This window comes from Equus asinus, chromosome 5 (assembly GCF_041296235.1).
Source record: "Equus asinus isolate D_3611 breed Donkey chromosome 5, EquAss-T2T_v2, whole genome shotgun sequence".
NCBI lineage: Eukaryota > Metazoa > Chordata > Mammalia > Perissodactyla > Equidae > Equus > Equus asinus.
In genome coordinates, this window is record NC_091794.1 from 104881802 (window position 1) to 104909699 (window position 27898).

Below are 27898 nucleotides of genomic sequence, written 5' to 3' on the forward strand. Positions count from 1 at the left end.
TTACTTTTTAAGTGAAAAATGAATGGTTTAGAGTTATAGTGAAATCTGTAGAGAAATCACTCTAGATTTCCTGGTCCTTAAAGATCAGTTACGCCTTTTGTTCTTCTAAGAGTATCAGATTCCTTCCAAGAGTAAGAGAAACCCACAGGCAGATGACAGTGGAAACTTCCCCTAAACAAAGTGAAGGTCATTGCAAAATACAGCCTGCAGACTTGGTCTGTCAAAGAAAGTCCACATAAGAAGAATAAATTGAGGAGATCCTACAAAGACTTTCCAATTAGGTTTTATTTTAGTTTCCAATATTATCAGCAATGATACAGGAGTAATTCAGGCAAATATATCACCTTAAATACATCGGAGAAAAAACTGTGTCAAGCACGTCTTGCACTCCAGCAGATGAACATAAAAACAGAGAACAAAATTAGCAGCATTAAATTAAAGTGCTTTTTGCCTAACTTCTTTCAGAAATGGTCTCTCCCTCAGAGTTATAAATTTACCCTTACTTATTGTAAAGGAGCACAAAACTCCATTCATTGCCCAGGGGCTACATTTAAAAAATTCATATGTTTATATTCTAAATAATTTTTCCCCCAAAAAGAACAAAATTCATTGGAATTATGTAATGCTTATTTCTCCTGACACGCTGTGTGAGATGACTACCATCCAGGCCTGGCAAACGCTCAGAACATCCTCCCACCACACAGCGACCTTGGCAAAGTCCATCACTTTGTTTCACACAACGGGGCAGATGGTGTGAAGGACAAGCAGACGCCTGGAGAGGACGCCACCTGCGTGGCCACCCACCAGTGAGTAGAGGCCACCAACTCATTTCCCCGAAGCCGAAGGGCGGTGGATTCAAGAGTAGGACAAGCCCCGCCTCTCGGTCTGAGCCCCACCTCTTTCTGGGAGAGAGGTGCTGCTTGTTTCTAGGAAGTTCTCTGACCTGCTCTGCAAAATCTGTTGCCCAAAGGCTGCTTGTCCCAGACAGTCAACGCCTAGGAGACAGAAACTTGCCCCCACTTCAACCAGTAACAACCCCCAAACTCAACAACGGGAAACACTTCTCAAAGTCAACATAAGGCCAAATGAGTGTCAGCTCGAGGCTCTGGGGACCGGGGTGGGTGAGAGGACAGATACGGGGCTGCCCACACTGTCTCCCTGCCAACTGCAGCATCACTGGCACAGGAGCCTTAATCCAGGGGACTGGTGGCCAAGGGCAGCTGGGGCCAAGGCGGGGGTGAGGAGTGGGGGCACGTCTCTTAAGGGATATAACAGGGATGCAATCGAGCTAGTGGGATGACAGCTCTCAGCCACCACGATCCCCTCACAGAGCGAGGTCAAACGGAGGACCCTGTTCTGTGTTGACTCCACATTCTCCAGCCATCTCGGCCCCCTCCCCTCATCCTGCCACCATCTTTCCTTCTACCACGTCCTTTATCAATCTGGACCAAACCATCTTTCACTAATAATAAAACCAGACTACATAGGCCAAGGACCAAAACGAGAACAAGGGACACAATGAAGAGAAGGGAGACAAGTCCCTCTTTGTCACAGTAAGGGCCACCCGCCCCTCCACACACCATCTCCCCTAAGCTATTCTCACTACTGCAGTTACCTCTGTACCATCTCTCCTACCCTTTGTGGCATAGGACCTGCCTCAGCAGAGAACCCGAGGCATCCTGAGCCCTACCACAAAGACATGTCGGGAAGGCTCTGTAAACAGGATGAAGCAGGAAAGCTGAAGAAAACTGATACACAAGCCACAAGTCCTTCTGGGATGGACTCAGCCTTTCTGGGACTACCTCTGGTGCAATCCAGAAGAAAATCCAACCACGCCCTAAGGAGGCCTTTCTCGAGGGCATGCTGGGGGCAAGGAGGGCAGGTGTGCATGGGTGGGCATTAGTGTTGGCCAGAGGAGGAGGGGTCTGCCCGATACCCTTAAAGGCTCCAGTCAGGCATTCGGCAATGCTGGCAGATCCCACGACCTTATCAAGCAACCAGATGATTCTCAATCAAGCGAGCCTGACAAGGTAGAGAAAAGACTCGACTTAACTCCCTGGTACCATGCTGTCCATAGTCATTGTTTAAAAAAAGTCTCCTTTAGGGGTATGAGCCAGAAGATCCTCCTTCAACATCAGGGAAAGGAGGGGAAAATAACTAGCGTTTAAGGGCTCAAAACAGTATGAGACAGTGGGTGCTTTCAATTCTCACAGTGGCGGCAACTGACAGGAACTGCACGGGGCGCTGGTGGGAGGCCCCGCGCACCGGCGGCCGCGCCCCTCTCCCCGCAGGCTCCGCTCCTGGCCGCCCACTATCTGCTGGGCTGCAGGTACTGGTGCGTGAACATGTTGAGTTCGCTGTCCAACCAGCCCGCTTTATTCCTGCAGAGAAACGGTTATTGTGTGATGGTAACAGCTGATAATAGGTAACGTTCGCATTATTATGCCAAGCACTGTGCTAAGAATACTGGACGTGTGGTCTCACTTACTCCCCTGATAACCCCCATTTTACAGAGGAGGAAAACAAGGCCCTGAGAGCTTAAATAACTTCCTCCAGTCACACTAGATTAATCAGTGGTGGAGCTGAAAGGCAGGCTTTTCTGACCCTCCAGCCCGGTTTCTGCTTCACCCTGGGACCACGGACAAGCCTCTGAACTGTCGGACCAGTTTTCCTGCCTGTCAAGCAAGGGGTTGGGCTGCTGACACTCGGCCCTTTTCAGGTTCACCCCGTCCCTGTGGCTGACGAGGAGCACGGACACCCCTCCAACCCGAGATTTCCCAGGAGAGGAGCCATGTGTAAGGCCCTAGAAAATGGCTGTCCCAGGAAGGTGGGAAGGAGGGCAGATCTGCAGCCAGGGAAAGGAAGGGAAGGGAAAGTCCACTCCTCAGCTGAGGGGCTGGAGCAGCTGCCCTCGGACGCAGCTCCCCTTTGGTGCTGACGTCAGGGGCGGGGGCAGGAAGCACAGGGTCCCCGTGTACTGATGTTATCTCAGCTGAGTGGGCCGAGGACTTTTACACTCTGCTGGGTGGCTGCGTCATGAAATCTTACTCCACTCCACAGATGAAAACAAGGAGACACAGGAAAGCTCAGTGATTTCCCAGAACAGGAGCATCTGGACCAGGAACAGGACACCCAGCTCCAAGACCGGTACTCTCTCCTGCAAACTCGGAGTTTCAACAGGGACCCAGGCAGATCTGGGCTCCAATCTGGGCTCTGGCAGTCACTTGCTGCCTAACCAGCTTCCCTGTGGGCAAAAACGCTGGTATGCCTCTTTCTCTGAGCTCAGAGAGAAATGGAGTAAGACGTGTATGGTAGGTCTAGCCAGTGTCCCCGGCACACGGTAGACAACAAAGGACAACCAGTGTGCAGAGTGTCAGAGGGCGCCGGGGCTGAGCGCACCTGGATTCTTCTAGTCCTGGCTCGACCATCTACTGTGGGATTCCAGACAAGCTACTCAACTTCTGCAGGCCCCAACTTTCCTTTTTATAAAACGGAGGTGATGATATGACCCTGAAGGGATGCTGAGGGTTGAGAGGAACATCTTGTGTCAAGGGCCCAAGACACTGCGATGAAGGAGGTGTGTGAGCTGCGACCTCACAGCACCGCTCTGCCTGGTCCTCTGCTGCCACCACGCCCCTGATGCGAGCGCCCTGAGGGCAGTGACCATTTCGTTGAACCTCCAATGCTGGCACTACACCTGGTATCCAGCGGGTGCTTGGCAAACACCTACCACAAGAGTGAGCTAAATCCCCACCAGAGAGATTGGTGTCCGTGCCCAAGACACAGACAAGCAACTGAGCTCCCACCATGCCTGGGCCGCACCCCAGAGCCCAGCGCCCCCGCCGCCCAGGCCAGCCTCACCTGAGCAGCTTTGCTTTGCTCTGAAGCGAGTCAAGAACCTCAATTTTCTTGTTCATGGCGGCAATTTCCTGCTCCAGGTTCTCCCGGGTGACATCGACTTGCTGGCACAGATGAGCAAAGGTCCCAGACAGTTCCCTGAGTGGGAGAGAGTCAGACCAACCATGCAGCTGTTTTGCAGAACACCATCGGTGGCTAAATCCAACCCAGAGCAGGGCAGTCGCAGCCCATCTGTCCCCTGCTGGTGGCTCGGCCCTGTGCCCGTCCTGGTTTGGCAGAATCTTCTCTACCCTTGCTGAGACCACAGACATCACAACCACCACACATACTCAGCAACACCAGAGTGTGAGAACCAGGAGCACAGAACAGTGTGCACTGGGTTGGGCACAAGAGACCAAGATTCAGATCCTGGCTCTGCTGCTCATCAGCTGAGTGACAGGGGACAAGTGACTACTCCTCAAGTTTCCATGCCCTCATTTTGAGAAAGGAGATGCCCATAAAAACACGTCTACCTCAACGGGTTGGAGAAGAAAAAGAAAAATTAGGAGCAAAATGCCTAGCAAAGAGCCTGCCACAGCAGCAGAAGGCAGGGAGCTGCCATTCACCCCACACCACCCAGATCACGGATCCACTCCCACCTGACCCAAGCCGTGCCATGAAGAAGGGGCTGTGGCTTAGAATTTCAAGGCTATATCCACACCCAAGCCCTGCAGGGCAACCTTTAAAAAATCCTACACATAATGTCCCTTGTCTTCCCATGTCTCATGTCTTCCTTCCCTGGGAGAGCAGAGGCCTACTTGGTTCCAGCAGAGGACATAGGTGTCTCTGGAGAGACGCCTCTCCCCAACCCTGGCCTCAAGCTGGCACTACACAGCTGAAGGGCAGGGTCAGACAATGCTCAGGGCCCAGTGGCTTCCAGGCCAGGTAAGGAGGGAACCTCCAGGGAAGTCCTGAACCCCAGGAGCCAACGCTGGCCCCTTGGGTTAATGGGGACACTCACTGCTGGACTTGGTGGCTGCAGTTGGAGCCGGTGTAGCTGATGATGAGCTGAAGCTTCTCACTGGCGTACTCCACAAACTGGCGCTTGAAGGCCCTCTCCTTGGCCTTGGTGGTCCAGGTCAGACGCTCGTAGACATAGAGGAGGCCATAGAGCCCAAAGGAGAGGGCGATGAGCCGCCAGCCCACGGCCTTCCACACCTGCAGAGGCACAGCGGTCAGCCAGCACAGCCTCTCTGCCATCCCAGCGCTCATCCCTTCAGCCTGTTGCTGCCAGGACCGGCCTGAGATCCCCAGCCAAGGAGCCATTGTGTTTCTACTCAGAACACCTTTGATCCCACTGAGGCCAGAAGGGCAGGGACTGTCTCGAGTTTGGAAATGAGGGAAACTTAGTGCTGGCCCCATGATGGGGCTGGGAGCAGAAGCACAGATCCAGGCACACAGAATTCTTAAAGCAACACCCGTGCTGCTGACACTGACAACAAGCAGGATTCCGCACAGCACTCCTCAGCAGATGGCTTCTTTTGGTCTGGGGTGGAATACTGTGGTTCAGGGCAGTGTGGTCATACTCAGAGCACGGGACTCAGAGCTGGAAATCGAGGCGCCAGTGCTGCCTGCCATCCTGGCTGTGTGACCTTCGGCAAGTTTCTGTACACCTGCTTCCTTACAAAATGGGCATAATGGTCTCCACCCAATTCACAGGGTTGTTTGGGTAAACTGAGATATTGTAAAAGGGCTACATAACCACCGAGTGTCAGCGTCTCCAGTAATTACCCTCTGCCAGGTCACCATCTATGAAAAATGAACCAGAGCATGACCCATCTGCAAACACGCAGGGAGAGGGGCCTCGGCTCTGTGCCCCCCTAGTCGCACAAGCGGAGAACGCAATTCCTCACAGTCTGTTACAGCCACGTTCTGCCACCACTGCACAACTCAAGCATCCATGATAGAGAACGTGCCCACATCCTCGAGAGAATCGGAGGCCTAAATGACTCCGGCTGCAGGGTGTCTTGAGTCAGGATGTGGGGAGCACCTCATTATCAAGAAGGCAGCCTGCGACCTCAGGCATTGGGGTGGGAGGAAAGGGCCACAAAACCAGGAGATGGAGAGACAAGGGTTCAAGGCCCCCCTGGCTCTTTCGTCTTAAACCCCTGTACGTTTTGCTCTCAGTTTGCTCACCTACAAATGAGAAACTCCTGGTCAAGCCCAGCTCTCTAGAACCCAGGTTTATCAATTTCTCAGGTCACTTCCCTATCCATCATGTAGTACAGGCCCTACAGGGAAAAGAACACGGCCTTAGAGTCAGACGGGGCCAGAGTTCAAATCCCAGCTGTGTCTTTGGCAAACCAAACCTACATTTTCCTCATCTGTAAAATGGGAACAGTGCTCTCAACATCATGTTAGTTGAGTGGGACTTACATAAGTCAATCAATATATGTTCAAGGGCTAAGGCTGCAAAGCTCCCCATGAGACCACAGTGAAGAAATGGATGTGGAAACGCTGTGCGCGCTGAGGAGTGCTGGGCCAACGCAGGGAGCACCACCAGAAGTGTGCCCTTCAGTCCCCACTCGCCTGCCCTTCACCCCCCGCCCACTTCCCGAGCAGGGTTTGTCACCGACCACTCCTCCAACCACGAGAATGCCCATGGAGGTCCTGGACGTCAGGGAGGCCAGGCCAGTGACCATGGAAACCATGAGCTCTTCTTGGGTGAGGGAGCCCTGTGGCAGGGGGGGCATGCTGGGGTTGGCCGGCGTCAGAGGGACAGGACGCTGCACCTGAAGAAAGAAATGAGGGGAAGGGTTGAGAAGAATGTGGCAAGTCTCTTATACAAGCCTCAAGTGACCCTCGAGGCTAGGAGTCCTGGAACGGGAACACAGAGAACAGCTCTTCAATTTCCAAACGCAAAATGAGGGAAATTGAGTTTTGCAGGTAGCAGAGAAGGATTTAAGCTTCATAACAGACGTGCCAGCCCAATGGTAAGCATCGTGGGATGCTACAAAATACGAGCAGTGGCCATCCTGGAACGCTTCAGCACACTTCGCCAAGAGTAGTACATACAACAACTCAAGCAGCACAGAGTCGGGGGTTTTAAAATCTGAATTTTAAAAGGGTGCTATATGGATATATATGTCATCTATATTTAATATATATAGATAAATATAGATTAAATATAATAATATTTAATATTTACTTTAACATATATTGGAAAGTAATATAGCTATTATTTGTGATTTCACAAATATTAGTGCCCAGGATAAGGCAAAAACCTCGACTGTGGTGTGCCATGTGGCGGCACACATGCCACGGCTGTCGGCCTCAGGGAACCCCTTTCAGAGTGGTTCATGTGTGCGGAGACGGGGAGCAGACTGACCTCCCGCGAGGCCCAAGGGGGAGGGACTCTGCTTGCCTGGTCATTGTAGCCCATCAAGGCCCGGCGGCTGTTCTTGGGGCCCAGGAACCTATTCACCAGCATGGTCCACCCAAGGGAAAAATGGAACTCGATGTCCTCCTGAAAGTCAGCACACAGCTTGTCACAGTTCAGGTCATAGCTGAGGGAGAAGCATTGCCGGGGGACCAGCATGTCTATCTGACTCCGCACAGACACAGGAAGGAGGGGTTTCAAACCATCTGTCAGGAACAAAAACAAGGAGAAAGCACATCAGCTCAGCCCCCACGCCAGACCAGTGCCAAGTCAGCCACCACCAAGGATGCAGATGGTTCTGCCCCGAAACCAGGCCTGGACGAGCGGGCCTGTGGGACTGCGAGTGCCTCACTCAGGGCAGGCAGGCCAGCTCTCCCCAGGGGTATGCAGACGAGGCTCCAGACCTGCTGACATTTAAGCCTCATGTGGATTTAAGGAGCAGGCCAAACTCAGCCTACGATAGTCCCACGTGGTAACAACACGGCTCCTGGAGTCTACGCGTGGGATGAACTCACAACACATACCCAGAACCTGAGGGCATTGAGTCAACTCACCATTTGGGCAGCCCAGAGCCTCAAGTCCCGAGTCCCCTGTGCCACTGACCTATCATCTCCTGCTGCATGGTCTGCAGGGAGCTGGTGATGGCCGTGGAGCAGCGGTCGGACATATTTCGGCCCAGTCCTTCCTCTATATGGCGGTGCAGTTCCTGCAACCAGAAGAGAGAAGTTAAGGGAAGCAGCACGCCCCGTTGGGAGTTCCTTCTGGAAAGCCAACGGACAAGGAAATCTGAGGCTGGTCAGCCCCGCCCACCAGGGGACGGCGGAAGGCTGTGTGAAACCTGGGTCTCATTTCCCTGGCTGAGGGGCCCTGACACAGACCAGTGGGGGCTGAATCGCTGTCTGCTCGGTGATTCCATCCAGGAGCCAAAAGGGATTAAGAGGGGCCCCTGCCCAGGGCACCTGCTGCTTAACAACTCACATTCTTATAAACCTTGAGGACTACTGGAGAAGGGTGGAAATCCATCTGGTACTCGTCCACGAGCACAGAGAGGCGCCTGATCTCCTCGGCCATCGCCGTGGACACCTACAGCAGAAGGAAGCACGCGGTTAAGCACCAAGAAGAACGTGGTTCAGTTTTGCAGCACCAGGAGAGTCTGAGAGACTCCAACAGACGGTGTAGCCTTCCCCTCAACCCAGAGTCTCCTCAGCTGATCTGTGGAGTTAAAGCTTCTGAGGCAGAAGGGACATCAGAGACTGGGACCAAACTCTGATCTACGACGTGGAGAAGGAGGTCCAGAGGGTGACTTTTCCAGGGTCACACAAAGGAACAAGGAACCCAAGGGAGGCTCCATTCTCACATCAGGGCCCCCAATTCTTTCCCGGAGGCTGAGAAGTGCCCCGACGAGGATGTCTGCTTTTCACTTTTGCATCACACTGGACTTGACTCTGAGTCCCAATCTCCCCAAGTGCTTCCTTCCGCTTCTCACCTGCCGCTCGACTTCCTCCGTAATCTGCTTGATCCGCAGCTTGTAGTCCTGCGCCAAGAGCTCCAGCTGTTTGTCAATAAACCTCAGCCGCTCCTGCCGCTCCTCACGCATTTCCAGGCAGTAAACCCTGAGAGAAAGGGCGCTGGTTACAAGACCCAGGTCCCCACGGACTAAGCAGAGGAGCAAGAGGGGACGCCAGAAAGCCTGCGTGGGCCCCAGCTGTGATCCTGGCCGTGGCGAGCCCAGGGGGTCTTGGTAGCTTCTCACATATGCCCAGAGGTGTGCCCTTCCCCGTCCCAGGTTGGGGGAGAGGTGGTGCCAACTGCTCGCCCTTAGGTCTTCCATTTGGAAGATGTGGTGGTGACAGAGGCAGAGGGTACTTTCAGGGGGTTTAGAACAAGCTCTGCCAATTAATGTAGGGGAAAAAGCTCAACCTTACTAGTAATCAGGAAAATGGAGCAAGGAAGAGCCACTACTCTGTGCAGCATCCTGGCGAGGCTCAGTGAGTCTGCAGCAGTGGTGAGGGCCGGGGAAGGAGCGCCAGACATCCGGCGGTGGGACCACGAATGGCTCAGATGTTTCAGAAAGCAACAGAGTGAAATGGGCAAAACTGAAAGCGCATTTCCTCTAAGACGAACAGTGCCACCTCCAGGAATCAATCCCAGAAAGACTCTGACAAATGTGCACAAGGGGACACGGAAACTGGTGACCCCTGCAGCAGGGTTTGCAATAGCAAAAAATGAAATCTAAAATCAGTGGGAAAAGGAGAAATATTTACAGAGTATACATACGGAATATATACAGGAATATAATGGAATCCTCCATAGCAGTTAACAGTCATAAACTCCAACTACATGTATCAACGAGGAAAAAGGGCAAGGACGATGCCGAGGGGAAAGGAAAGCCAGGTGCAGGAGCAGGCGCAGTGCGGTGCTGGAGCGGCACAGTCAAAGCACGCACAAAGCTACAACATGCACGTAATTAAGGATTTAAGTCCTTTTTAAAATGGATGACAGGACTACACGCCACATTCATGATCACAGCTGCCTCTGAGGAGGGCGCAGAGTGCCACTGGGACAGAAGCTGAAGAATCAAAGGGTCTTTAACATTTTTTTCTGTCTTTTTTTAACTTAAATATAGAGCAAAGACTGTCAATTCTGTGTGGTAGAAGCAAGGCGTTTTTACATTATTCTCCGTATTTTCCTATAGTTTAATTTCTCCAAAAACAGTTATTTTTAAAAAATGTGTTCCACTTTATGCTCTGAGAATGGCTGCAGTGCAGCACTGGGCTGAGGCCTCCAACGCGGGCTCGTGCGGGTGGCTTTTCAGGGAACCACGCTGCACAGGCCAGGTGGGACAGCCAGCCAACGGCCCTCCTCACCAGCGGCTCCACGTGGATCTAACATGGCCTGGTGGGAACCCAGAGACCCAGCTCTGCCTTGGGGGCTCTGACCCTGGGCACATCCCAGGCAGGGGCAAGGCTATCACTGCCCAGCGCTCCCCTCCGCCTGCCCACAGTCTCGAGTTCTTACCGCTGCTCCTGCGCCGCGATGTGCAGAGAGTCCATGATGAGGCGGACTGCCTCTGCAATCTGCTTGGCCCGAACCGTGTGCTGCTCAAACTTGGTCTTCACTGCAGACTGGGAGATGCACTCCTGGAACAGACAAGAGGCACTGAGGGAGGCAGAGGCCACCAGGTGCCCCCAGCCAAGGGCCAGGCTCACTGCCAGGGACACAGCCAGTGACAGCTGGGGAGCACAGAATCACCAGATATCATAATCAAAGGACTCACTTCAAACCTCCTCTCAAAATTCTGAAACTCGAACATCCTCACTTGAAAGCCTTCTGCAAGAGCGCCCCCTAGGAGAATTGCACGGCATTAGTCTGGAAATAACTTGGCAGTGAAGGAAAATGGTGAGATCCCCCAACACCGAGCCGATGGGGCACTTGGCCAAACACTGGCTGGGAAGCAAAGAGCTTCTCACTCAAGGCTCTTCTCATCATCTCAATCTCAGAACTACTTTCTACCAGGCAACTTAGCATGAGACCAAACGTCTCAAATCAGGGACAAGAAAGAAGTCCGTTCCATCATCACCTCCTTCGGGCATGCCCTGGGCCTTCTGGATCCTGGCATTGAGCACCTCCTTGGCAGACACAAAGAAGATGCGGTCTCCAGCCTGGCCTCGATCCACTACGCCCAGCTCATCCACCAGGAAGCTGGTACAACGCTCCATGTGCTGCCGCCGCACCTGGAACGAAGCAGATGGGGGCACGTGGCTAGGTGGGATGTGGGGGGGCCCCTCCTGATGGAGCCCACAGCCCCGAACTGCCTCTTTTCTAAAAGACAGGTGATATAGCCACAGGATTCAGTATTCACAAGGTGTAAACACACACAGAGAGCAAACCATCACCCACCATCTCTGTTCTCTATCCACCAAGCTCTCCAGAATCAATGTCATGGGGGTTTCTTGGGGTACAGCCTGGCAAAGATACTTTATGCATATGCAAGCAGAAATGCTTAAACATGCCCCAAACTGCCTCTTGTTAGAGCCTATATAATGTCTCACTTTGGTGCCCCAGAAGGAAAGAAACCTAAACCCGGGCTCTACACTAACAAGCCCATCCTCCCAGGAACTCATTTATAAAATGAGCGGGGCCACCAGACAATCCTTTAGCTCTGAAGCCCCAGGTTCTACCGTTAGAACTTACAAATGGTAACAGCCTGTTGTGGACAGCTGCCATATGCCAGGCGCTTTTCTCAATTCTAACAGAGTTCATCCTCTCAACAACTCTATCTACTACACCCATCTCACAGGTGAGGAAATCGAATTTCCAGAACAGTTAAGAATCTACCAAAGTTACACTGCTCAGTGTAAGCCTGCTGACTGTACACTTTACCATCCAATAGTAGCAATCTGTTACTCCTTTTTCTTTCACTTCATACAGAAAAAGTTAAAAATTGTGAGTTGTCAGTAAGAACAAACTATTCTCTGCTCCTCTTTTAAGCTTCTTTCCTGGATGTCTTCTGAAAGCCAAGCCTGTTCTATAATGACTAGTTCTTTTTTTTTTTTTTTAAGATTTTATTTTTTCTTTTTCTCTCCAAAGCCCCCGGTACATAGTTGTGTATTTTTATTTGTGTGTCCTTCTAGTTATGGCATGTGGGATGCTGCCTCAGCATGGCCTGATGAGCGGTGCCATGTCCGTGCCCAGGATTTGAAGCGGAGTGCACAAACTTAACCACTTGGCCATGGGGCCGGCCCCTGCCTAGTTCTTCATGAACCAAAGTGAGCACTGGCCCCACACAGGGTGCAGCTACTGTGGTGGGGATGCTTTTCAGACCTGGAAGAAAGCCTCTCAAAGAGCAGAGGGCTCTGGGAAAGTGAATGGGAGAAGTGAAGAGAGTTTGTAAAGCCACCAGAAGACACCACAGAGACCCCAGGGAACACTTGGGAAATCTTTGGCAATAAAATTCATTCAGGGAAGTCATAGACCTCACATGGCCTGGGAGCGCACGAAGCGGCCGCGGGAGGACGCCGCTCACAGGGATGCCATTCCCCAAACCCCTGAATGAAGCGGCACCAACCTCCTCCATGTACTCGGGCTCTGAGGCGGACGCATCCCAGCGGTTGTTCAGGATGAAGATGTTTGGGCGGGACAGGCGCTCGCTCACCTTGTGGAAGAACTGCTTTTCCTGGACAAGGAGAAAGACCTCAGTGTAGGCGGGGCGGTGCCAGCCAGGGCCCCAGGAGTGTGGGAAAAGGCGGAGGAGGGGTTACCGTCTGCATCAGGGTGGACTCCGAGTTGGCCACCAGCACAAACACATCAGCGTCCAGGCAAAACTTGTCAATCCAGCTGTCCAGCTCTGTGGTGACATCGATGCCAGGGCTAGGTGACAGGTAAACCATCATCAGACACACAGAGCATGGGCCCTACCTTTCCTGCTCTGACAGACCTGAGGTGGCCAGGCAAGGGAGGAAAGCTAGAGATGGGACAGAAATCAGGCCTGGTCCTTATTGGAGGAAATCTTAGTTTTCATTTCATAAGCTTCCACATTGCGTGAAAATGAGTTTTTTGCCACATCCATCTACCACTTTTATAAAAACATAATGATTTGTCATTTTACTTTGAGGATACACAATTAATGTGAAGTTTTGTATTTATGTGAGCCCAGGAAGCACTGCAGTACTGTATTTCTTGGTATAACTTGTCCACAAAGCAGGGCAAAGTGCTCCTTCAAGAGAAGTAAAACCTAACCCGTACCCCACAGAGCCCCCCACCACAGGCTCCCACCCCTAACACACAGACTAACACTGGACTGAGGCTGAGAACCTTCCCACTTTCGAGCATCCCTCCTACCCCTCCACAGTGTCCTCAGACCATCACTGGGACATCTTCAGGGCACTGATGCCCATGGGTAGAGTACAGACCCTGGAGGAAACCCAAGAGGCAGGAGGATTTGGTTGAGCCAGACTGAAAGGAAGTAACACTTAATCAGAGCAACCACAGGGCCTTGGGGACCCTGGTCTGGATGATCCAGAAACGGAAACCTGGTGCCCGCCCAATCTGCACCTCTGAGGGAGGCACCCTCCCTCTTACCTGTCCATCAGCACGAGGTCATCCTTCAGCAGTGGGCACTTGGAGTTGGGCCACATCACACTCACCAGGCTGCCAGCGTGCAGCTGCTCATCCTGGTGGAGGGCGTGCGCCAGCTGGTTCACAGTCTGATGGGGAGGAGGGAAAGAAAGATCACGGCTGAAGAAGAGCCACCAGCCAGGAGACTGGGCCACGGCACAGTGGCCTGAGGCTGCTGCCCAATGTGCTACTCCTTTTTCTTTCATTTCACATATAAAAAGTCAAGAGCTGGGTGGGAGCTGTAAATAAGAACCAACTATTCTTCGCTCCTCCTTTAAGCTTCTTTCTTGGATGTCATCCTAAAGCCCAGGGTGTTCTCCCTTAATTCTTTATGAACCAAAATGAGTATATGGCCCCAAAAAATAATGCAACTGGCTCTCAGAAAAATCAAAATGTGCATGCCCCTAGCTGACATGTCAGAATCACAGAGCAAATGCAGGAATCGCTCTCTGGCAACACCTCAAAAAAGAACGAGGCACATACTCTCTTCATTGCCAAGAGAAGTCAGATGGCCTGCTTGGCACACGCAATGAAGTGAAGACTCCGGATTGTTTCAGACCCTCCCTGAAGCTCTCGCTGGGCTAGAACAGGGCTTCCTGTACCCCACTGCAGGGGCACTGCCCTCTCCTGTCGGTCCCGTCATAATGGACCCGACCCAGACAGCTGAAAGCTGGGCCAGAAGGCTACACGGGCATGGTCCTGCCACAGCGCCCTCACCTTGACACTCTTCTTCTCCTCCGAGCCCTCCGTGAGGAGGAAGGCCTCGTGGCCATCTGTGCCTTCTACCCGCAAGAAGCAATTGGTGGTGTGACCAATCCCAGAGGGCAGAACTTTGTCCCAGAGCATGGCATTGATCACGGTGCTCTTCCCATTGCTCGTCCTATGAGAAAATACCGGCTGTCAGTGAAGCTACCAACATCCGAGTTTTAGGCTTTCCCAACAAAGTAACCAGCCTGGAAGTCCAAAGGCTTATTCTCTGCAGTGACACCAGAGCCCGGACAGGCAGAGTGGACACTCTGAGTTTATGAAAATGGATGGACAAACACCACTGGCCCGTGACTGTGATGTGCTCCCGGTTCATCACTGCAAAGGAACCTATAAGGGGCTCACACAGTGCAGCGCCAGCATGCAGACACTTAACCTGTCCTCAGGTAAGCCCGGCCCGACCGCAAGCCTCCCAGCATCGCTGTGGAGACCACCTGTCTCCAAAGGATAACCCGCTCCTCTACTTGAAACCACTGCCTCACCCCCCGGGGTGTCATCCTCAGTCTATGGGACCTCAGCTGAATGACCCCAAATGACCCCAATGTCCTGGGTTTTGCACAAAAGGCCTGTACTGCTGCTCTTCTTCCGTCATGCTCCTCCTCACCAGACCAGAACCAGCTGGTCACTGCTGGCTACCGAAGAGATTACTGTCGCCCTCCTGCCCCGTTCGGTATCCCGGTTCTCGAAAAACAGCTCTACTCAGTTGACTCACCAAGATGGGGGCCACACCTCTGAGGCGAGGACGAAGAAAGGACAGCCAGAGGAGCTGAGAGCCACACCTGAGGTCACAGATCACTAAGGGTGGGACTCAAAGCAGAGTGCCTACTCCTCAGGCTACCACAGTGTGCACAGCACCCAACCTGTCCACAGGCCTTTTTCCCCTCTACCGGATTTTAATTTTTTTAAAGGTGCTGTAGTATAATAAGAAACATATTTGGTCTTTGTCCCCAGTTTCTGGCACAGAGCTCCTAAAACTCCTGGCATTTCCTGAGTGATGGGAGTGTCTGTTGTCATTTATAAGGAGCCCATCTTGAGCACACTTGTTTACGCTGCTGAGGTGGCTCAAGGTGAGGCCCCCAGACAGTCTCAGGAAGGGCTGGTCACCAGAAAGACCAAGTGATTACTGGCCTGGAACTTTCAGCTCCACCTCCAACCTCTGGGAAAAGGCAGAAGGGGGCTGTGGATTAAGCTCCATAAGAACTTCTAAACAATGAGATTTGATGAGCTTCATGCACATGCCTGGAGGGTGGTGCATTCCCAGTCCCAGCGGGGACAGAAGGTCCTGCACTCAGGACCCTCCCAGACCTCACCCTGCATACCTCTTCATCTGGCTGTTTGTGTATCCTTTATCACATCCCTTATCACATCCCTTATCATACACTGGTCAACGTCAGTAAATGCTTCCCTGAGCTTTGGGAGCCACTCCAGCAAATCAATCCAACTTGAGGGGGGGTCACGGGAATCTGTGATTTACGGTCAGTTGGTCAGAAGCACAGGTTTCCAAATGGCGTCTGAAGTGGGGGCACGCTTGTGGCAGTGTGGAGTCTGACACTACCTCTAGCTAGACAGTGCAGAATTGAGTTCAATCTGTAGGTCACACAGTCAGTGTCCACTGAGAACTGCTTACTGATGTGGAAAACACTCCAGAGATGCCTACTAGACCTCAAAGTGGACTAAGGAGATCTGATGGCTAAAACTATAAATCTTAGGAAAAAACATAGGGGAAAAGCCTCATGACATTGGATATGGCAATTTCTTGGGTGTGACACCAAAAGTATAAAGACAAAATGGACTATATCAAAATAAAAAACCTCTGCGCAAAGGACACAGTCAACAGAGTGAAAAGGCAACCCACAGAATGAGAGAAAATATTTACAAATCATGTGTCTGATAAGGGATTAATATCCAGAATACATAAAGAATTCCCACAAGTCAACAACAGCAACTTAATTTAGAAATGGGCAAAAGACTTGAACAGACATTTCTCCAAAGATGTAAGAATGGTCAATAAGCACATGAGAAGATGCTCGTCACTAATCATTAGGGAAAAGCAAACCAAAACTACAATGAGATACCACTTCATACCCACTAGGATGGCTATTACCAAAGAAACAGAAAACAAGTGTTGGGAGGGTGTGGAGAAATTGGAACCCTGTACACTGCTGATGGGAATATAAAATGGTCGTAGATATGGAAAACGATACGGTGGTTCCTCACAAAACTAAAAATAAAATTACCATATGATCCAGCATTTCCACTTCTGAGCATATATCCCAAAGAACTGAAAGTAGGGTCTTGAACAGATATTTTTATACCCATGTTCACAGCAGCATTATTCCTAATAGCCAAAAAGTGGAAGCAACCCAAGTGTCAATCATGGATGCATGGATAAACAAGACACAGTATCTACACAGAAAGGAATACCATTCAGCCTTAAAAAGGAAGAGGATTCTGATACACACTACAACATGGATGAACCTTGAGGACGTAATGCTAAGTGAAATAAGCCAGTCACAGAAGGACAAATGCCGTATGATTCCACTCATACAAGGTCCCTAGGGCAGTCAGATCCACAGAGACAGAAATAGAATGGTGGCTGCCGGGGGGAGAAGGGAACAAGAGTGGTGTTTAACAGGTAGAGTGTCAGTTCTGCAAGGTGAAGAAGTCCTACAGATGGATGGTGGCAATGGCTGCACGACAACGCGAATGTATTTAGGACTCCTGAACTGCACCCTTAAGAATGGTTAACAACGGTAAATTTTCTGTTACGTGTATTTTACCACAGTTAAAAATTAGAACAACAAAGAAGCAGAGCAATGAACTCTGAGGCAGGCCAGCTGCGCCCTGCCTTGGGGCTCAGACTGTGATCCTGTACAAAGCACTCCCTCCCAGCCGGGAAGAAAGAAGGTGTGAGGGCTCCAAGGACTCACCGGCCAAAAAAAGCCACTTTCATGTGCCGCCGGGCCAGCACCTCGCTGATGCCCCTGACTTTGGACAGGTAACCTTTGACATCCAGGACCTGTTCTTCTGTCGTAACGGGATCCAATTCCGCATTCCTGTAGGTGTCTGGAGATGGAGATTGAAAAAGGGGCACCACATGGTCAAAGGAGTTCCACAGTCACAAGTCCGGAGGGGACAGAATCCACCACGGGGGCCCCCTGCTATGGCCGCGCTGAAGGTTCAGACTCCCCACTGAGGGGCCTGTCGCGCAGCCGGTAAGAACAGACTTGGGAGCAACTGCCTGGGTTCCCGTACAGGGAGTGCTGGTGCCTGCCTCTTCCCAGCTTTGTGACCTCAGGCTAACGAAGCTTTCTGCACCTTAGTTTCCTCACCCTTGAAATGGAGATAACAACAGTACCCACCTCGCGTGATGCTGCAAGGATTAAATGAACTAAAACAAACAGTGCTAAGAATGGTGGCTGGGACACATGAGTTCTTGAATGTTAACTGCCATCATTTACTTATATGTTTTTTACTAAAATACTTACAAAGTTCTCACTACATACCAGGCACTGTTCTGATCACTTTTCAAACACGGCCTTATATAATCCTTGTCATTTACCACGAACAGCGTTAGTAAACAGCAGAGCCGGCATCGGCAGCAGGCAGCCTGGTTCCAGAGTCCGGGCTCATAAGCACCCTGTGCACCTTCCCAGGGCTGTTCCTGACCTGGCCCCGCCTACTGCTTCCACTGGGTCTCTTGCCACCCTGCTGCCTCCCATGCCACCTCACCACATCCCCACAACGCCACGCTGCCTCACCATTACTCTGGGCTTTGCTCAATCCTGCCCTGAACCTCCCCTCCCCACTCAAAGAACTGATGCACTGCCTTTGGGTGCTCTGGCCCATTCCACTCAGCCGAAGGTCTAGCTTGGACTGCACAGCCCCCAGGAAGCCTTCCCTGACTCCCCCCAACCTCAGTCAGGTCCCCTTGTTTGTGCTCCCACAGCACCCTATACTTCTGCTATCTTAGCACTGACCTCACCATAGTGTAACTGCCTAGCTCACCTGTCTGCATCATCCACCACGTGAGGGCCCAGCTGTCCAATGCCAGCACCCAGTGCTCAGCAGGTGCACAAAGCTTGCTAAGCGAATAGACAATGGGATCACTGCACTGCTTTTTCCCAGCGCCCTTCACAGGCAGATGGAAAACAAATTACGACAGATGGGAGCTACTGAGCAAGATCCTGCCCCCATCTCATCTAGTTATGTTTATGTCCCCCCATGTGATGGTACATGGTGTGATGATGTGATGGTATACGGAGGTGAGGCCTTTGGGAGGTGCTTAGGTCATGACGGTGGAGCCCTCACGACTGGGATTAGTGCTCTTATAAAAGGGATCCCAGAGAGCTAGCCAGCCCCTTCTGCCATGTGATTGCATGTGATGTTACAGAGAAAAGACATCAGTCCAGGGAGCTGGCCATCACCAGACATCGAATCTGCTGGTGCCTTGACCCTGCACTTTCCAGCCTCCAGAACTGTGAGAAATAAATTTCTGTTGTTTATAAGGCACCCAGTCTATGGTATTTCTGTCACAACAGCCCAAACAGACTAAGACACTAGTGAACCACTGGGCTGACAGGCCCCAGCACCGAGCACTCCCACAGCATCTGGAGCATCAGTGGCATTCCAGTGACTGCCCAGTGAGCTTCCCCTGCAGCTGGTGCCATGAAAGGAAGTGATCAAACCAACAAGGCCTCCCCACATCCGCTGGTCACACACACCCCACCCACCAACATTCCTCCCTTATGTGGGCATGGCCTTCGGAATGCACCGCAAAGGAAGCTGGGAGCCTGTAGCTACATTTAAAAGAAACAGCCAGTAGACAGGCAAGCTCTCATTACCTGCCCTTAAGACAACACTCCCAAGGCAGTAACCATCCTCTCCCCTAGCCAGCACAATCCCCAACACATCTCAGGATCACTCTAGCTCTTTCCCTTCCAGTCCAGCAATAAGAGAGACCTCATACTACTTTCATAAAAAAGAGAAGTCAAAACACCCATTCCTGAGGCCATCACATAAACACCTTCATTAAACATGAATTCACCCATAGCACCATCTGAGTAAGTGACTCAGAACATCACAGAGAGTTAGTGTGGGCTCTGGGAGGACAGTGGCCTAGTCTGCGCCATCTCTGCATGCACAGAACCAGGCGCACCACAGCTACTGCTAAATAAATGGGCAACGAAGTAGACTAACGTCAACCACCAATCGTACAACTTTAACATCCAGATTTGTTTTTTTTTTTTTAAAGATTTTATTTTTCCTTTTTCTCCCCAAAGCCCCCAGATACACAGTTATATATTTTTAGTTATGGGTCCTTCTAGTTGTGGCATGTGGGATGCCACCTCAGCATGGCTTGATGAGCGGTGCCATGTCTGCACCCAGGATTTGAACTAGCGAAACCCTGGGCCATCGAAGCAGAGCATGAGAACTTATCTACTAGGCCACAGGGCCGGCCCCCATCCAGATTTTTAAATTTAAAAAATATTTAGGGAACAAATTCTCTTGCATCAAGCACCATGCTAAGGGCAAGGCATAAAGAGCCCACTCTTCGTCTCAGTCTGTTCGGGCTGCTGTAACAAAATACCACAGAATGAGTGGCTTACACACAACAGAAAGGTACTGCTAACACTTCTCGTGGCTGCAAGTCTCAGATCACAGTGCCTGCCTGATTGGGTGAGGGCCCTCTTCCAGCTTGCAGACTTCTCATTGTTTCCTCACATGGCTGAAGGGGGCTAGGGAGCTCTGTGGGGTCTGTTTTATAAGAACACTAATCTCATTCATGAGGGCTCCACCCTCATGACCTAATCACCTCCCAAAGGCCCCGCCTCCTAACACCATCACACTGGACCTGAGAATTCCAACATGTGAATTTGGGGGGACGCAAACATTCAGACCATAGTGCTGGACACATTCCCTTTCTTTAAAGGGAACCTTAAGTAGCAGCCCGACATGTACACCACCAGAAGCCCAGCCACTTGAGCGGAGAGAAGCGTGTCCCTGGGGCATTTCCACTGAACTCCTAGGGTTCTACAGACTAGAATTTGAAAACCCCTTGTCTTACCTAAGCCCCTCTTTCAAAAATGAGGAAACCAAGTGAAGACTCAGCTACTGGGTCTTCACTAACAATCGCAGGACCTGGAGCCAAGGTGCACCCTCTAGAAAGGAAGCCTGAGAAAGTCAGCGGCACCATACTGAGTGGGGCCCCAGGAACCAATCCTTCCCTGCTGACAGGGCGGGGCCCAGAGGTTGGGCTCAAATTAGTAACTAGTGGAAAAGGGGCTGGTGACGCAAGTTTCCTATCTGTAATCCTGTCATCTAAAAATATCAGAGAGAAAGGACACCCGGGTCAGGGACAATCAACACCCAGACAGTGCCTGGTATTAATGGTGGCCAGAACCAGGCCAAGGAAAACACCTGGGCTTTGGACTCAGAGACATCTGGGTAGAGCCCTGATGTGTCACTTACAATCTCCAAGGCTCAACCTGCTTATCGTCTAATCGGGATAAGATTCACCCATCCCTTGTGATTAAATGAAACAGATTATAAGGAATTCTTAAATGGCAGGTTCCTCATTTTCCTGGCCTAATCACCCTGGAGCCCAATTCCATGTGATTCCGAGAACAGAGCACTGCTGAAGGTGACAACCCATCTGGCAGCCCAAGGGCAGGGCTGGACCTCCTCACCCCAAATCCTGCACGGAAATATGGAAACTGGTAGGAGTGGGCCTGGCTGAGCAGGTTGCCTATCTTACCTTCGAGGAAGGTGGCGCTCTCCTGGATGTAGGCTCCCAGCTGCTCAAAAATGCCATTGATCTTCTTCTTGGCAGTGACAAAGTGCTTGAGCGGGGACGCATTCACCTCAGCCATGTGTCTCTTATCCTTCTTGACTGTGACGATGGAGTTGCATCGAGGGAAGAGCAGGGACATTGCGCTGCAAGAGAAGATACCGTGAGTGCACCCAGGAGCACCCGGCTCGGGAGGCTCTGCTGGGGGAGGGCAGGGAGCAGCGGGGTGATGGGACCAGCTCTGTCCATCAAGAAGACAGGACCCTCCAGACTAGATCAGGGACAGAGAGAGGAGAACCAGCATCTCAAGAGGAAGAAGGGACCTCTCAGGACACTTGAGCCAGTCTCCCTGTCTCAGGGTGAGGTCTCCGACGCTATGCCGAGTTTAGGCCTAGCACCGGCCGCTCCTCGCCTGCTGAACAGTGACAGGCCCTGCCTTCCACTCAGACACGCAGGAATCACGAGGTGACACAGAGAAGCCCTCCTGAATCTTAGAGAGAAAAGCGTGACAGAAATCTCGTTTCCTAACATCACCCACCTGAGAAAAAGCACTGAATACTGAAAGCAGACTGACGCTCAAGGTCAGTGACTCCCAGCACCTGCCCCTGGCCACTCTGCTGTTCAGTGCCCAGTAGCCCTAATTCCTAACAGATTTTGTTTTTTTTGTTTTTATTTTGGGGGACGGGTGGACAAGGAAGGGTGATCCTCAAATCAAAGACGTCTACTTCTACAATTTATTTAAAAACATTTGTCTTGGGGCCGGCCTGGTGGTGCAGCGGTTAAGCGCACGTGTTCTGCTTCGGAGGCCCTGGGTTCGCTGGTTCAGATCCCGGGTGCAGACATGGCACCGCGTGGCAAGCCATGCTGTGGTAGGCATCCCACATATAAAGTAGAGGAAGATGGGCACGGATGTTAGCTCAGGGCCGGTCTTCCTCAGCAAAAAGAGGAGGACTGGCAGTAGTTAGCTCAGGGCTAATCTTCCTCAAAAAAAAATTTGTCTCTTGCATTATAAATGTGTGCACTGTAAAAAATGTGGAAACTAAAAGAAAAAATAAATCCATAGCCCCCCACCACTCTGTGATAAGCACTGTGACGTCTGTTTATCATCCCAGTCTGTTTTTGCGTGGGTAGCTCTCTTGCTCTCAATCCCACACATCTTTGTAGGCTACTTTTCTCACATAACAACAGCTCGTCAGGGGCTGTGAGCTTTAAGTCCAAAGTACTAGAGATCTTTGGTCAAAGTCAAAAGAGGCAGACAGACCAGAGAAGGTGGCACCCAGAGGTGGCTGGGAACCCCTGGTCCCAAGAGTGCATGCTCCTCAGAGTTCCCACCATGCACAGAACCATCTCTGCAGCAGAGCTGCCAGATCCCGGGACGTCAAAAGAAAAAAAGCCCCTCCGAGGAGGAGGGGGAGCGTGCACAGCTGTGTGTGCCTTGTTCTGTCCTCTCCAATACCCTGCAAATTTCTGTCAGCCACTCCCTCCCCAGACAGCCTAATCCCAGCTATCCACCAGACCCAGCACTCGCTCTGTCTGGGAACGGAGAAGGCACTGCTCATAAGCGAACATGCAGGAGAAACTTCCAAAGGGTACCCAAGGGTATTGAGCAAGTTCCTGAGAAGCAGGAAGAACAGCTGGAAACAGTGCATCGTAACTGAGGTGGCCCCTAGGAACTAACCATCTCAAAGAGTGGGCAGAAAGACAGACAGACTCACGGGGAAATGGGAACCCACAGGTTTTGCCTAAACCTATGTATTATTTTGTGATGTTAATAATTTCTAGGGAGATGGGAGGGAGAAGTGACAGATGTCCATTTCTGCCTTCCTCTATGAAACGCCACAGCTGTGAGAGATTTTCTTAGCGCAGAGGCCACATGTCAAGGGCTTAAATGAGAAAGACAGCAGAGCTCTGAGGGGAACTGGGAAGAAAATACTGCCGGCTCCTCCAAAGAAGAGAAGGAGAGGGCACTGAAATCCGGCTTACCGTGGCCCAGCAGGTAAGACCCTTCGAGAGATAGGGGATGGGCATAAGCAGAAGAGGAGAGCCACCGAAAGGAGAAGAAAAGGGGCCTGGGATGAGGCATGAGGGAGCGTTACAGACGATAGATTCTGGAATCAGACAGCACTGGGATCAAATTGTCATTGTACTATTTCTGGGCTGTATAGACTTGAGCAAGTTATTTAACCTCAGAGCCTGAGATTCTTCATGTGTACAACGAGGTGATACCACACAGACTGAGAAGATGACACAGCACAAGCTCAAAGGTAGTTTTACATGTTATAAAGCAACAACAGTAAACCAGCAAGACGAAGACTCTCCCCATGGACACCCAGCCTTCGGGGAAGGGTAGAGGCAACTCCACCAACACAGCCACAGGTCCTCCACCCCGGCATGTGGATCAAGTCAACAGGTATGCTCAGGGGTGAGGAGCAGCAGCGCCCGGCCCCAGAAATGACTTGCTCGCAGGCAGCAAGTTCCCTGAGATCAGCCGAGCTTTCAGACGCAAGTGCTTTCAAGTTCTGGTCATTGTTTGCAAGCCCAAAGGAAACAAAACCAAAAGCGTTAGTGTTCAGTAAGTGCAAGAATCGAAGGCATGCACACTAGTAAAAACTGAGTGGGTCAAGGTCATGAGGTCTGCTCGGAGTTCAGCCGGTCCAGGAGCCGACCTGCTCTCACCATTCCCCACCTGGCAGCTGCATGCCCCAAACCTCTCACCTGGAACCTAGCGCCAACCCCTCTGAGTTCTGTCTGATTTCTCTGGCTCTGTCAATTCCCGAGCTGAGAGTCGGTGTTTGTGTTGCACATGCTGCTCTCAGTCTGGAATCTTCTTTCTTTTCACCCATTTGGCGTACTCCTACTGTCCTCCTGGACCCAACGCTAGTGTCACCCCCTCCGTGAAGCCTTCCCTGACATCTCCATAGAGGACATGCAAGCATTCCAGACTTGTGGGGTTTTTTATCACACTTTATCTCCCCATCTAGTCTATGAGCTTCTAGAAAGCTAGTGTCTGACACAGAGCAGTGACCTATTTCCATTTCTGCTTTCCCCCTCCACAACTGTGAGACATGGTTTGACTGAGTGAATGCCCCTAAGGAGAGGACTTTCTTACCCTGCCATCCTGGGAATACACAAACCTAGTTTTCTCTTAAAAAGCAACTTTCGGCTAAGCATCTGTTTCTTAGTATTTGGAGCTCAGTAAGTCAAGAGAGTTGAAAAAACTTTTCAGATTCCAGGATTTAATCCTTCTAAAGAGCAAGCTGGACGTACATATGTGCACGAATGGACCAAAGTTGCAAAATACACGCACACAAGCCAAGACAGGGCCCCCACTATCTCCAGGCTTCACCGGCTGGCTTCCTCCCTACAGAGTGGCGGGAAGCAGCTGGTTCCTGCTCCTCCTCTGGAAAGCTCTGATATCCTTATTTCACTGCAAGGCTCACCGCAGGCACATGGGGCCAGAGCCCAGCTCCAATATCAGCCATACACTAAGCAGCATGCTTTGAGTTGTAGCTTCTGACTGCTACAAACCGCTCTTGAAGTTATGGTTTCAGAGAGTTTACGGCAGTATTTCCCAAAGTGTGGTCACCAGGACTCTAGCACAGCCAATGTTCCATGTAAAAAGGGTTCCACTGTAGAATCAATTTGTAAAACACTATATGCTATGTTCCCCCTCCAGTGGAGCACATGAGCAAAGTAAAGACTTTTGGGGGGGAAGGAAGACCTGTTGTAAAGACACTAGTTTAAATGTATTTAATGCACCATTTTGCAAATTTACCTGACAAAATGTAACATTTTTTAAAATCCTGAGGATCACACTTTAGGAAAAGCCTCACTCATTCTGGTAGTCTCCCACTCCCACTCCAAAAAAGTGATAGGGGCGCAGTATTAACAGACATTAACCTAAGACCAGAAGCAAACCCAATTCTAAACGGAAACTGCTATCAGCACTCCAAGGTGATCAAAAGCTTTGCCTCAACCTAGGCTATTAGTGGAGGAGGATTAGGTGTCTTGGGAGTAGGGAGAGCAGTAGCAAAATTCACTGCAAGGTGTATTTGGATCCCAAGCACAGTCCCTGATCCACACCACCTCCTTACCCAGTTTTACGCACAGCAACTCCTAGCAGGGAAAATAAAATGGATCCACGGATCGTCTGCTGGCACAACTGGAACAGAGAAGCTGAGAAATTGAAACAAAAGCGTATACAGGATAAAGGGGCAGAGCAAACTTAGAAGAGCTGTGATAAGGAGCCAACTTCTGCTGGGCAGAGGGGGGAAGGGAGGAGCCAGCACAGCAGAGAACAAATGAGGGAGATAAGAGATGAATTCTTCAGGGAGCCCAGAGATCCCACCACTTTCTGAACTGTCAACCTTTAAACAGGCCCTCAGCAACTGCGAAATCCTCCACGGAAGCAGAAAAGAGACACAGGTTTTTTTCCAACAGTCTGGAAAACTCCAGCTCTGTGCAAAGATGACCCCATCCAAGAGACTTGCCATTGGATGGCCAGCAGAGCACATCCCTTTTCACTCAACCCAGATCCAGGGCACCAGATGTCACAGCCACCACTTACTTTTTGGATGGTGAGAAACCTTCACAGGGTTGGCATCATGGACATGGCCGGAGTCAAAAAGACGAAAAGAATTTGAGTTCTCCTCTGTCCTGTCTCAGCTTGAAGTTGGCTACTAATTGTGTTGACTCCACCAATTCTGACTTATGGAGGAAAAAAAAGGGGACACATCAACAAGCAGCAAAAAAACTGGTGTGCCAAACATGTCTAATCAGGTGTAAAAGCCAAACAAACTCATCCCTGAGGGAAGCTTAGTCACTGAGGTACTGGGGTGGTACGTGAGGAAGTGCCCTGGGGAGAAAAACAACACATGGCTGTGGAGCCAACCCTGGGTGTGCATGAACACATGTTCAGCCATGTGCTGGTGAGTGGCAGGGGTAAAGGCACATCCAGAGGGGCAAGAGGAGGGAGCAGAACCAGGACAAGGACTGGGCTTGGGGACTGTGGAACTGAGGACGAGAGATGGAGGGTGGGGATGAGGAAGAGAAGCGGAAATTATTGAAAGCCTATGTGTGCCAGATGCTGTAGACAGTATCTTACTTATTTCTCAATTCTATGGTGCACAGGCTTGGAATACTTAAAAGACTGATCGACTGCCAGTTAAGCGGCCAAGCTGGCAACTGAGATACCACCTCTCTGTGACTGCAAAGCTCACTTGTTTTCAATTACGTGAAGCTGCCTTACTCCACCCCTGGGGGTGGGAAGGAGCGATATCAGAGCCCTTTCTGGGAGGAGAGAAAGTGCGTAGAGAAATTAAAGAAATAGGGCAACGAAGGATTACAACAGAGGGGGATGGGCAGTTCTGGCTTCACCCATCCAAACACCTAATTATTCGGTATTTTCTGTGTGCCGTCTCTGGGCGCTAAACGCTTCAGTTAGGAATGGATAAAAACAGTCCCTGCCCTCAAGGGGCTTACTGCCCGGTGCGAAGTCAAACTAGCAAACAGATAAGAACAGTAAGTACGAGAGCAGTAAGTGCCCAAAGCGGGGGGGAGGACAGGGCAGAGCGCTATGGTGGTGAACGTGGGCATCTATGATGTGCGAAGTGAATGCTGGCAAATACACAGGACGCGATGAGAAACAGGGGAAAAGCAGGGGTGGAATGTGGCCGGGGAGACTGGGAAGGCGGGGGCGACCAGGAGGCTCAGGGGACCCCACTCCCAGGCCCGATTCCCGCGTCCCGCCCCCTCCTCTCAGGGCCGCGGAGGGCCGGGCGACGAGACCGGTGCGTGGGCACGCCCGCCTGCCCGGATCTCGAGCCCGCGAGGCCCCAGCGTCCCACCGGCAGACGCCGGGCTGCTCGGGACTCGTGGGGCTGGGCCGGGCCGGGCCTGTCCCCACCACCCCGGAGCGTTCGCCCTCTCACCTTCACCTTCCCGGCCTCGCCGCAGCCATCATACCCCCGACGTCACCAGCGAGCGCCACCCTGGGGAGAGGCGGGAGGGGGAGGGAGGACACACGCCTCCAGCCGCCGCAGGTGTGCCGTTGTGGCCCGGGTGAGTCGGTGGACTCGGAGCTCAGCTAGTTCGACCCTACTGCTACTAATGGGTCAAAGGTCTGCTGGCTTATCGCCTAAAGGGCGTCTCATCGCGTTCGTTTACCGCCGTGGCGTCCCAAGCCGATGACGTAACCTCGGGGGCTCCCACTGCATCATGGGGGCTGTAGTTCCGCCGGCCTCCCGTCAGGGCTGGGCTGGGCGGAGCATCGAGCTGTCAAGGGGCAAAAAAAAAAAAAAATAAGGGCGTGGATTAGAGGTTCCTGCTCCTTCGTTTGTTGCTCCAGAACCTGACCCCAAAGCCCCTGCCAGCTCTGGTATCCAAGGTTGCGTTTTGCAGTTTTAGAGGAGAGCTTTCAAGAGGAAGCCAGGAAGCAAGCTTGGGCCTGCTGCCCTTCAATTGACTTTGAGGAAGTAAGAACAGCAACAACGGTCAGTGAGCAGGGTACCTAGCATACATCATTTTATTTAACCTTCACAACAGCCCCGGGAGGCTCAGAGGGGAGATTACCCCAGCTCACATGTGGCAGATCACTAGGCCTCATTATGTGCCAGGCACTAGGAGACAGCAATAAACAGGTCTCCTGATGGTCAGCCACAGCAGGGGGGGGCTCCAAGGCTGGCCTCTTCTGTAGGCAGCCCCCAGCCCCGCGTGGCTACGGAGCCCCGGAAACGTGGCTCGTGCTCACTGAGATGTGCTGTAAGACAGTAAGAAAAAAGAATGTAAACTATCTCATTAATATTTTTGTATTGATTGTGTTAAAGTGGATAAATTGAGTTAAATAAAAAATATTACCTAAAATTAAGTTCACCTGTTTCTTTTTACTGTTTAAAATGTGGCTTCTAAAAAATCTAAAATTACGTAAGTGGCTCGCTGAGATACTGTGGCTT

General features: G+C 51.4%; 1 protein-coding gene across 6 annotated transcripts; it reads right to left on the bottom strand.

Moving 5' to 3' along the window:
• Window positions 1-267: 267 nt before the first annotated feature.
• Window positions 268-27146, bottom strand: MFN2 (mitofusin 2). Of its 6 annotated transcripts, none has more exons than XM_070511073.1 (20): window positions 26879-27146; window positions 25516-25651; window positions 25043-25124; window positions 20916-21094; window positions 17089-17224; window positions 14111-14273; window positions 13358-13482; window positions 12538-12646; window positions 12345-12452; window positions 10857-11010; window positions 10554-10621; window positions 10295-10416; window positions 8763-8889; window positions 8255-8359; window positions 7880-7982; window positions 7262-7482; window positions 6474-6629; window positions 4859-5055; window positions 3862-3996; window positions 268-2381 (listed from the first exon to the last, which is right to left on the bottom strand). In XM_070511073.1, the coding sequence occupies exons 4-20, from the start codon at window positions 21088-21090 to the stop codon at window positions 2312-2314; spliced, it is 2274 nt and encodes a 757-aa protein (XP_070367174.1). In that variant the 5' UTR covers window positions 21091-21094; window positions 25043-25124; window positions 25516-25651; window positions 26879-27146; the 3' UTR covers window positions 268-2311. The 6 variants fall into 6 exon arrangements, with proteins under 6 accessions (XP_070367174.1, XP_070367172.1, XP_070367175.1 ...); XM_070511071.1 differs by having other exon boundaries at window positions 25516-25655; window positions 26879-27119; XM_070511074.1 differs by having other exon boundaries at window positions 25043-25110; window positions 25516-25655; window positions 26879-27071.
• Window positions 27147-27898: the final 752 nt, after the last annotated feature.